The sequence below is a fragment of the Barbus barbus genome (assembly GCF_936440315.1).
Source record: "Barbus barbus genome assembly, chromosome: 5".
NCBI classification, from domain to species: Eukaryota; Metazoa; Chordata; class Actinopteri; order Cypriniformes; family Cyprinidae; genus Barbus; species Barbus barbus.
The window spans coordinates 9,040,321-9,052,862 of NC_136733.1; the positions used below are offsets into that span (position 1 = coordinate 9,040,321).

A 12,542-nucleotide genomic window follows, 5' to 3' on the forward strand; every position below is an offset into this window, starting at 1 on the left:
ATTTCTGTCTTTATCTCTCTCTTTCTTTGTAATTTTCTCCCAACAGCAATACAAGTGCAAACACTGTCTAGCGTGTGTTTGCTGAAAGGCTGACTATAGGAAACGAATCCACACTCAAAGATGCGTCAGCCTAAATGAAATATGTAAACAAGTTGAGACGAGATAAGTATTGTTCATTCGTTTAGCGTTGGACTTAGGAGCAGTTTGCTTTCCTTTCATATGTCCCTGTCTGATGATGCCATAGTAACAGGAGCAAATCATTACTCATTGTGGTTTCTTTCAGAGATAAAGCCTTGTTTTCGACAGCTTGAGAAGTTGGATTTTGTCTGTGCAAGTTGCAGATGTTTCAGAGCTTCACAGAGTTAGGCAGGTTGGATTATCTGCTTATGTGGTAAAAGTTGTGTGTGTGTTTTGGTAAAACTCAGTAGCCAACTAAGATATTAAACAAGTCTTATTTTTGGTGTCTCTTTCTTAGTGGTGGAGAAGCTAAGAATTGGATGGTCAATGTAAAATATTCTTTAAAGCAAAACTTGTAACTTTACATTTTTACAAAGTGCACTTTAGAAAGTCTTTAAGTACATTTTAAGCCATGTTATAATAATCTTGTCATGCTTTAAAGAAACATGATTATTTTTATGTCGATTAAACACGTGTTACGTACTTGGTCACAATTTAACTGTAGTATATATTTTGATATTACATTTAAAATTCATATATTTTAAGCGTACTAAACTGGAACATCATTACAAATCTGTACAGAAATGTTAACTAAATGACACAAGTTTCAATAGAACATTTAAAGTATATTTTAGTTTATTATAAATTCAGCAGTACACTTTAAAGGCAATAGCAGTAATTATGAAATTACATATAAAGATATACTTTGGTGGGTCAATTGCATTTAATATAAATTGCAACTACAATAAGTGTTCATTTAATTGTAATTAACATGCAATTAGGTATATTTCCGAAAATAGTTCCGTAATAAGAACTATTTTCAAAAATATGCTTATAAATAAGTGTGAATGTGTACTTCTTCACAAGGGTACTTCTGTTCATCTGTCAGTGAAACAAAATATTCAACAAGAAAAACTGTAGGCCAGGACTTTATGCATCCTGATTGAAACATGAAAAATAGGTGTTACATATGAGTGTTGTCTGGTGGTTAGAGGGAATGAAAAATACGAGGGCTTGATGATATTAGCCGGAACAGAAAGTCATTTGAGAGGCTGAATAAGTTATCGCACTTGATGAAAGATTACAAAGAAGAACTTTTGTTTTCTTTGGAATAACTTGTCGCTTACAGATGAATTGTTCACAATCAGACCAGGAATGTTTACTTCGATATGGTCCGTTTTGATCTCCGACTAATCGTTTAGACAGCGATTTTGCAAGTGTGTGGTTTTGTACATTCCTAGTAGAAGCATCTGTAGTCCAGGTGTGCTTCAGTAATAAACCATTAGACACACAAACACGCCACCACGCTACAGTACTCTAATTAAATGCTCATCTCTCTTCACTATCTGTTCATCTCCATCCATCTCGTCCTAATCCATGTTTTCCCTTTCATCTCCCCTCTGCCACTCTTTCTCCTTGGCCTCCTTTTTTCACCCCCTTTCCATTTTCCATCCCTCCCCCTCCTTTCACTTTCTCCTCTCTCTCTCTCTCTCTCCCTCTCTTTCAGTAATTGCCACTGTCTCTTTTCCTTAATTAAAGTGAAAGACTAATTGTAGCCTGGTGCTGGTCTTCTGTCATTTACCTTTGAGAGAAAGTGAGGATGTGTTTATAATTAAAGAGGTTTGGAGTGCACACAGGAAACACTCAAGGCATGATATCAGCTCAAGGTCACGTACCACAGTGTGTGATTTACATTCAAGATTCCTGTAAGAAAAAAAAATAATCCTCAACTAAATGTCTCAACTGCTATTTTAAGATATGAGATTATGTAGAGAGTAAATGGAAACTTTTGATTTGGGAAAAATTGTAGTCATTTCAAAATATTGTCTTCAACTTTGCTCAAATCTCGCAAAATACCAAGGTCTGGATACTTTGATTAGAACTTTGAGACAAAAAATCTCTTAGGACTAATTGAGTTTGTCTTGTTTTATGTCAGCAGTTTACTGTATATCAACAATTGTCCTACTCGATTATAAAAATTAAAATTTTAATGAACCATTTTGAGAACTCTTAAGTTTCCCAGCGTTGAAAAGCAACCTCTGAGCAATACAATTTTCCACTGACCTTTTCTAGACACACACTCACACATACAGAAGACAGACATAAATGAAACATAAACGTGAAGCAGACATACACTCATACTTTATCTGCAGAGGTGAGAAACTAACGAGACGCTCATACACACGTCTTAACATGCTGACATGCTCAGACACAAATACAGAGTCACATTTGCCATTATTCATATAATGAAATTCAGGAGATATCAGACTGTTCTCACACACATTCTCACACACACACACACACACACACTATATACTGTTCAAACGTTTGGGGTCAATTAGAGTTTTTGTTTGCATGTTTTTGAAAGAAAATAATAATTTTATTAAGCAAGGATGATTTAAATGGTTCAAAAGTGTCAGAAGGACTTTTGTAATGTTACAAAGGATTCTATTTCATATAAATGCTGTTCTCACAGTTTCCACAAAAACATGAAACCTCAGCTGTTTTCAGCACTGATAATAATAAGAAATGTTTCTTGTGCACATGATTTCTGAAGCATCATTGTGACACTTGAAGACTGGAGTAATGATGCTGAAAATTCAGCTTTGCATTTTAGGAATAAATGACTATTCATTGAAATGGAAAACCGTTCTTTCAAATTGTAATAATATTTCAAAATATTACTGTTTATTGTATTTTTGATTGAACGTATGCAGCCTTAGTGAGCAGAAGAGACTTCTTTCAAAAACATTTGTAGTGAACACACCTGGTCAAACCTATGGTTGTCACAAAAGCCTCAAGTTACTTTTAATTTCCTACCACACTGGAATATTATATTGCTCTTTCAAAGCTGAGGAGGGATAATGAAGTGCACAATTTCTCAGATTCTCTGATCGTTCTCTTAAAATTCCTTAATTATTGTATTGGCTGGATAAAATAGCTCATATGTAAAGAATTTGATGTTTATTTGTAAAGACAAATGTTTATTTAAAATTTCTGATATTTTATTGCAGACATGGCATTTTAACAAAACGGAGTGTTTGAGACATTTAAGATCTCTGAAACTCAGCACATGAGATTATTATAGGGTCTTTTCCTCAAAAATCGACTTGAAGTCACCATTAGCTCTCCATTTAATCTCATTGCTTCCCAGGAGACAGCCGGGATGTAAAAGTCTCACTTGTGAATTTGCTGCAGGTTTATCACTGGAGTGCATTTAGGTTAGATTTGGTGTAAGATCTGTGCGGTACAGTGTTTCTAAACAGGAGCACTGCATTAAACGGGTCAAAAAAAATAGGCTCGGACAAAAATTGCCCACGGGAGCCTAATCCATCAGAACGGCAGCCGCTACTGATGATATCAGGCCAGAGACATACGGACAGATGGGCAGGTGTGTGTGTGTGTGTGTGTGTGTGTGTGTGTGTGTGGGAGGTGAGTGATAATCCTGGTGTCAACTTTAGAGTCTCACTGTGTCTAACCTATTTTTTGAGACAAGCCGTAAGGAGAAACACACTTTTTCCTGCCCCATTAGAAGTAATGATAGAGTAGACAGCAGGATATAGACCACTGTAATTACATACAGGCACACACACACACACACACACACACCGCAACAGACCATAATCTTATCACCTCACACACCGTAGTCCTCACTAACCTGGTGTTCATACACACAAACTTCATGGATGAATCTCCAGGTCATAATTCATACCAACAAGAAAATAACTAAAAAAAAAAAAATAAACAGCACAGAAGAAATTAAAATGAAACTAATTTAATATTTTGGGGACTGTTAGGATTTATGCATTCAGAATTTTTACTTGTACTTTTTATTTTCTATTATACAGTTTGTATATCAAAATACAATATATACAAAACAAAAATGGTACTATTAACTATAAAAACTAAATATAATTCATTATGTATTCACAAGTGTTATTTTATTATTTCTATACTATTACAATTTATTAATAATTTGAATTAACCTGTATTTATATTTAGTTTTCATTACAATTTTTGTTTAAATTTTGTCATTTTATTATGTTTGTTGCTTTTGTTTTAAAAATTACTTTTTATTTTTAATTAACTTTTTTATCTTAGTTTTATTTTTAAATTTTTTTTCCAATTAGATATTGCTTAAAAATCTGAAACTGAAATTAATTTAAAAAATATTAATATAAAATTTTATTTCAGCATAGTTTTCTTTAGCAATAATAGCTCTGATTCATATATATTGCAGTAGTGAGTTATTAATATTTGTTTTTAATATAGTAATGATAACAGGATTATATATATGTGAAATATGTTCTCAACAGGTTTCATGAGATTCACCTGTATGTGTGCATGTGCATTTTAATGTAGATGAGTCTGTAATTTGTTTTCCCTCTGAACTCGGAGCAAAACTCACAGTGGGAAATCACCGTTAGAAATCTGTCCTGTCTCATCTCTCTCTCTCTCTCTCTCTCTCTCTCTCTCTCTCTCTCTCTCTCTCTCTCTCTCTCTCTCTCTCTCTCTCTCTCTCTCTCTCTCTCTCTCTCTCTCTCTCTCTCTCTCTCTCTCTCTCTCTCTCTCTCTCTCTCGCTCACTCTTTTTTTGCTCTCATCTCCAAAAGCTCCCGCCCTGTGTCCTCCCTCGCCCGGCACTCTTCCCTTCTCATCCCTCTTTTATCCTCCCCTTCGGCCTCCCAGGCGCCACTCGCTTTGATTCTCCGAGCTGGACGGCGGTTATCAGCTGGCCGCAGCCTCTCCACATCAGAGGCGGGAGAGGGATAGAGGGAAGCGCGGAGAGATAAAGAGTGTGACGGGGACATATGGAGTTATTGAGAAGAGAAATGGAAACGGACGGATGGCAAGAAAGGAATGTGAAATTTGAAAGCAGGAAAAGCAAAAGTGATGGGGAGAATAATGAAAGTGAGAGGGAGAAATGTCTGGAAGATGGATGGCGTTAGGGAGGAGTGTGTGGAGGTGTCAGTGAATGAGAAGGAGCACATGCCAGTGTTCTCCCTGAGGCCCTGCATGCTCAAATAATGATTTTTATTTTGAATATTGATTCAATTCTGAGGTGAAAACCAACAACAGGAAGTTTCCAGTCCCCAAGACAAGTTCCGACCCAGATACATACAGATAGAGGCTCACCGGGTGTGTCGCAGTGGTGTACTACTGTACTACTCATACTAGTCTTGCAGTATGTATACTTTATGCAGTATACTCATTTTCTGTACACACAAAATACGGATGAAATACTGCATTTGCTGAATATACAACCAGAGTCTACTGTTACTATCATGTTCTTACAAATCACTTTTATTGTCACATCACCACAGCACGTGTGCCTTCGTGAGTGAAATTCTTGAGAGCGTGCTCCAGACACTGCAAAAACAATTTACATATAGACATTACCATACATACGTACAGACTTATACAGATGACAATGTGTAATATACACATACATATACTCAGTACACACAGTGTACTATTAGACAGACATACAGTTACCGATAAACAACAAAATAACAAATAAAACATAAAAAACATAAGAAAAACTGCAGAGTTTTCTTGGAGCTCGCAACACGGCTGCCATGCTCGGCGCCATCTTGGTTTCATATTACATACATTACATACGCTTATTAAAGTATTTAAAATTTAATAATTATATTTCATCTTTATATTCGTTTTCATTTTATAGAGTTTGTGATTTTTACTCGTTTTATGTAGTATTTATTGAGTTTTTAGTTTTTTATTTTAGCACTTCTAATAAACTAGAGGAAGATGAGAAATAAAAATATGAAAAGTAAATTTTTTAAAATTTGATTTTACATAATTTTCTAATTTAAATACATTATTAAGTTTTAGTTTTTTTAATTTGCATTTCTTCTAGCTATTGACTAAACTAAAAGTAAAAATGTTGTCCTGGCAACTAGATGAAATAAAATGTTTTTTAATATTTTATTTTATTTCAAGCAATAAAAATGTTTTTTATGGTTTTAGGTGTAGTTAACAATAATAAAAAGCGCAATGTGTAAACCATCAATTTGACTAATTCGATTTTCAGTGTGACAAACTGTTGTGACGGAAGCTTTTTTTTTTTTTTATTATCATCATTAATATATATTATTTGATTGAGTTGCCAAAAGTAAAGACATTTTACATCTGTTTTTTTAAATGCTTCTAATTGATATATTGAACTATTCATCCATGCATATATTTGATTTTCTTTTTTTTTAACCTCATAATTTATCAAAATGTCATAACTGGATCTTCCAGTGAAATGGGAGACTTCTCTCTGGTGACACATGCAGGGTTTCTCCAATCATTTAGTCCCCTTAAACCCCGCCTTTTTCTTACAACCTAATGCAAGCCAATCAGATAGAACTAGGTCCCTGCCCTACTTTTTTTTTTCTTTTCTTTTTCTGAAAATACTAAAATAATAAAAAAGTGCTGTTGCTATTTGTATAACATTTTTATTCACAAAATTAAACATTTGATTTAGCATTGTAATGTCATGTAACGGCAATACTAAAATTTGAAATTGTTGACTGTTTTACATGTTAGACATTATAAAGTATATAAAGCACAGTGTGTAATATCCATTCGGAACATAACCACTGTTCTCCCTAAGGCCATCTGCGCTTAAACAATGTCTATTTCTTCATGTCATTGATGTTTTTCTGAGGTATAAACCCACATAAAGCTTCCAGTCCCCAAGACAAGCCTCGGCCCAGATACATGCAGACAGAAACATCGATTCCATCTCTGTATGCTAAACTCTAACACTCATGGGAAAAACACATGCAAAAAAGAGCAATAAAGGTGTTCCTCCTTAGAGACAAGGATAAGAAAGGAGTTTGAACAAATAACGGCAGGAGAGAGAGAGAAATATATTCTGTGGTAGTATTTTTAGATCAAAGGATCTTTGTGATTGGAGCCGGTTTGAACCGAGCGGAGGCTTCGGGTGGTCACATGACCAGCGCAGCTCTCATAGCAAGAACCCCAGGGCCAGATATGTGCACGGAAGTCTGGAGGGGGTGACTGAATGAATGCCTGATTAAAACCCATCACCACCATCAATAAATAATGACCAACAGCCAGTTCAAGCAAAAATGCAATCAAGAGCAGAGAGAGAGAGAGAGTGGAAATGGATGAAAGGAAGGATGTTCACTGGAAATTAAATGACCATCATTCATTCATTCAACCGCTGGTTGAAACTCTATATAGTGATTTTGTATCGTCACTGTATATGTGTACTAGTGTAAAATTAGGCTTCTCTTGCCCTCTGTGTGCTCGGAGGAAAAATGTCATTGCTCAGATGTTGCCGTGTCATACCGTGCTGGAAAACAGCAGATCTGCATGAATTTCCATGGGTTTTAATGGTCGCTGCTGCTTTTGTGGACCAGCAAAAACATATGCTGTGATGAAGCTGAGGACTGAGGAAATCTTGATTTTGAAGCCACACTAGTTGAAAAGCATCATGAGGACTCTATGTAATATTGAATAACACATTACAGTCGAAACTATAATGCTTTATTTTACAAGTGCTTTAGTATGATAATCAACATATCAAAATAGGTGTACTACTTTAAAGCATGAAAAAAGATGATTTAAAATGTACTTGAAACGTTAATGACATTATTACAAAGTCCACTTTCTAACGGATGGTGCATCCATAAATGAAAATTTAATAATTTACTCGCCCTTAATTTGTTCCAAACCTGTATGAATTTCTTTGTTCTGTTGAACAAAAAAGAAGATATTTTGAAGAATGTTGGTGACAATGTTGGTGGTAGCCAATAGCCGCTTTCCCACTGTCAGGCCAATGTGAGCCAGTGCTTTAATACACGCCTCTCAGGAACAACGTCACGCAACCCCATCATTTCATAATTTAATTAATTTATCAGAATTGAACATTAGTCATGCAGAAATAAAGCATATGAACAGTTATTTCACAAAAGAATATGGACACATACCCTATTATTCAGTCGAGTCTGTTTCTGTTTAGTCACAGTATACATCACGTTTAGAAAGAATGATAATTTCTATATTTTTTATATCAAAAATATGACCCGAGTAGCAGAGGGAGCTCCCGAAACAAAAACGATTATATTATTATGAAATACGCGGCGCGTAGACTAGACGAGACTTATGCAAGATAAAATGTTACTAAATAAATACATGATTGTGATAGAGAATGAGAAGCTGACGTCTGATTTCTTCAAGCGGTCGTATTTACCATGTTTATTATGGTAACGTTAATGGCTAGCATGCATAGCCTAGTTTTTTGCATCGCTTATTGTATGGTGATAATAATCCACATTGGATCTCAAACAGTTATTTCAAACACTCGCTGCTGTCTGAAAGTGAGTTTTGAGCTAAAATTATTTTAAAAGTATTGGTGTTATAGCTGCTAACTTTATGAAATGATCCGCAGCGCTGACGCTCTCCAGACACGGAGAAACTCCGCCTTTGTTCATATCCGAGCTGGCCCGCTTTGGCGCATTCGTCGGCCAAAAAACCTTGGGTGTTGGCCCTGAGTAAGCACAGACGAGGCACGATCAAGCCCCGGAAGTGACAGTGGAAGCGCGACTGGCCCTGGCACGCACTAGCATGCACGCTTTTGGCCCGACAGTGGAAACTATTGACTTACATAGTATTTTTTTTTTTCACACTATGGGAGTCACTTTCACTTTCAAATGGGGACCAACAACTTTGGCTACCCACAGTCTTCAAAATATCTTATTTTTTTGGGTGAACTATCCCTTTTAAGTGTGTTAAGAAACCATAATGAAAGTGTCTCTGTTTAAGTACACTTAAGTGGCCTTTTACTTTATTAATATTATCTATAAGTACAGTTTTTGTAAATATACTTTTACTTATACACTTAAGATTATACTTCAAGTGCACATATAATACAATTAAAAAACTAAAATCCAAACTTGTATGTGTTTCTTTCTTTTTAACAAAAAAAGAAGAATGTTGGTAACTAAACAATTTGATGGTCCCCATTGACTTCCAACTTCCATAGTGTGGAAAAAATAGTATGGAAGTCCTTTGCTACCTGTTTGGTTACAAGCATTCTTTAAAATATCTTATTTTTAATAATATACTTTCAAGATTTAAAGTACACTACTAGTACACATTCAATGCATTCAAGTGCACTTCTTTTTCACAACTGGTGATATTAAAGATTGTGATCTAATTTTTTTATTGAATTATTCATTTCTTTTAACAAACCGCTCTCTCTAACGTGTGTTTGACAGAGGTCCTGATGAATACAAAGACAGAGACATCAGATCTGAAGTGGACGACACACTCTCGCTCTAGACCTGAGGTGAGACCTGCAGCTCCAGCGTCTGACCCTACATATAGAGCAAAAGCTCAGTGCAGACTGTATATTGTCACAGCTGATCTCTACTAAACGGTCGGTCTTCATGTGTCATCTCTATGTGCAGTGGGAGGAGATCAGCGGTCTAGATGAGGAGAATAACAGCGTGAGGACCTATCAGATCTGCCAGGCCGATGGCTCGTCCAGTCACTGGCTGCGCAGTAAGCTCATCGAGCGGCGAGGGGCGTCGCAGGTGTACGTGGAGCTGCTCTTCACCATGATCGAATGCTCATCGCGAAGCACGCACCACCGATCCTGCAAAGAGACCTTCAACCTTTACTACTACCAGAGCGACGCGGATGACGCCACAGCAACCCACCCAGCTTGGATGGAGAACCCCTATACCAAGGTACACACATGCAGACAATCACTCGAATACGCATGGAAAATTGCAGAAATTAGACATGTTATTAATGTTACTAAAAGGAAAATTTGATAGATTTCAGGTATATATAACTTAATTTCTAATAACGTTTCTTATTTTTCTATTTTTTATTTTGGGGAATTTAAAAAGGCACAAATATAATAATTGTAGACATGTCTTTGGGAAAAGAAGTACACATTAGCATACTTTTAAAATTTTTAACAAATTTAATGTTTTTCAGACACTTAAATCGCATGAAAACCTTTTATAGAGTTATGTTAAATGCAATTTGCTGAACTTTAGAGTGCTTTTTGACCCACTTTTTAAGGACTTACTTGCATCTTATATAATATATCTCATAATAAAGCATCTCATAATAACTTATTTTGTCTTAAAAATATGCTTAAAGTCTGCTGAATGTACTGACAAGCATTTATCATAAAATAACTAAAATATACAAGTTTCAGTAGAAATGACAATTAAGTATGTTAAGTATTTAAGCACCTTAAATGTGACCCTGGACCACAAAACCAGTCATAAGGGTAAATTTTTTTAAATTGAGATTTATACATCACCCAAAAGCTTAATAAATAAGCTTTCCATTGATGTATGGTTTGTTAGGATAGGACAATATTTGGTCGAGAAACAACTATTTGAAAATCCGGAATCTGAGGGTACAAAAAAATCTAAGTATTGAGAAAATTGCCTTTAAAGTTGTCCAAATGAAGTTCTTAGCAATGCATATTACTAATCAAAAATTTGGTATTGATATATTTATGGTAGAAAATTTACAAAATATCTTCATGGAACATGATCTTTACTTAATATCCTAATGATTTTTGGCATAAAAGAAAAATCTATAATTTTGACCCATACAATGTATTTTTGGCTATTGCTACAAATATACCTATATGCTACTTAAGACTGGTTTTGTGGTTCAGGGTAACAAATATTCTTTCATATGTTAGTCAGCATGTCAAAATAAGTGTATTTCTTTAAAGCATGACAAAAATGATTTAAAATATACTTTAATGAAAAACGCTGAGATATCTAGAAAGCTTGCTTGTAGTTATGAAAGTGTATTCTAAGTACACTTAAGTTGCCTTTTATTTCATTAATATCATAGTATCTGCAAGTACTTAAAAAAAATACTTTTAAGTACATTACAAATGCACATTCAGTGCAGTGCACAATTAAGTGCACTTCCATTTATTTTCAGGGTACTGTGAAATTTTTACTTTATAAATAGATCACATTGAGATCTCTGATCTGAGTACAGTCTGAGATATTGAAAATGAAAATCTCTAGAGATGATGTGAGATCAAGAAAAGCCTCAATTTCATCTCCATTTAATCTCAATCCTGGAAATATGAGCTCAGTTGAGGAGTTCTCATTTAGTGTCATTGCTGTCTCATAGGAAAAATCTAAATGTAAAAGATAACCTTTGTGATTTTTATCTTTTATGGATCTCACCAGTTTTTGCTGTATATCTGTTTCCATTAGGTGGACACAGTGGCCGCGGATTTCCTGCTGCGTAAAGGTGGAGAGAAGAAGTTTAATGTCAAAACGCTGCGTTTGGGCCCTTTGACCAAACGGGGATTCTACTTGGCGTTCCAGGCCCAGGGCGCATGCATGGCCCTTCTATCCGTGCGTGTCTTCTTTAAGAAGTGCCCGGCTCTCACACGTTCCCTATCCGTCTTCCCGGAGACAGTTCCACGCTCGCTGGTCCAGGAGGCAGTGGGCCAGTGTGTGGCCAACGCAGCGCAGCCTGGACCAAATCCCAGACCGCCCAAGATGTTCTGTGGAGAAGATGGACAGTGGGTGGACCAGCCCACCACCACCTGCACTTGCCTGCCGGGTTTCGAGGCTAGCCATGGAGACCTGGAATGTAGAGGTGAGTGAGAATAGAACGGGCTTCTCTGAAGTTAATTGGAGCTCTCTGTGAAGGCGATGAGCTGGAGCCAAAAATACAGCCAAATTTCAGTTAAATTAAACTACGCTGAAAAATTCTTTAATGTATCTTACAGTGCTATTTAAATATCACAGATTATTATACACTTATTACATCAGATTCTGATGCGCTTAATATATTGTGCTTCTATAATGTGACATTACAGACCTTAGAGAAGTATTTTAAACAAATGTTTGGAGGTTTTTGTATTTTTGAAAAAATATCTTATGCTCTCCAATTGATGTGATTCAGTAAAAACAATAATATTGTGAAATATGATCAGAGTTTAAAATAACTGTTTTCTATGTGAATATTTTAAGTCAAAGCTGAATTTCCAGCATCATTACTCCAGTCTTCAGTGTAACATGATCTTCAGAAATCATTCTAATATGCTGATTTACTGCTTGAGAAACATTTAATATTATTATTAATGCATAAAACAGTTGCGCTACTTAATATTTTGAAACGCATTATGGATTTCTCAGGATTTTTAATGAATGGAAATATTTAAATACCAGCATTTGAAATCTTATTTTACATTACAAATACCTTTTACCCCCAAAATGTGTGTGTGTGTATATATATATATATATATATATATATATATATATATATATATATATATATATATTTCTATTTTAAACAACCCAAAAAAAAATACTAATCCCAAAT

The 12,542-nt window shown here is 35.4% G+C and overlaps 1 protein-coding gene across 2 annotated transcripts in view; it reads left to right on the plus strand.

Annotated features, from left to right (window-relative positions):
* Nucleotides 1–12,542, plus strand: part of LOC306869599 (ephrin type-B receptor 4a-like) — a 39,965-nt gene that overhangs the window by 10,472 nt on the left and 16,951 nt on the right. For both annotated transcript variants that reach the window (XM_079416391.1, XM_079416392.1), the window contains exons 2-4: nt 9,431–9,501; nt 9,623–9,904; nt 11,423–11,813. In XM_079416391.1, coding sequence (XP_079272517.1) covers nt 9,431–9,501; nt 9,623–9,904; nt 11,423–11,813 — 744 coding nt within the window. The remainder of the gene's footprint in view (nt 1–9,430; nt 9,502–9,622; nt 9,905–11,422; nt 11,814–12,542) is intronic.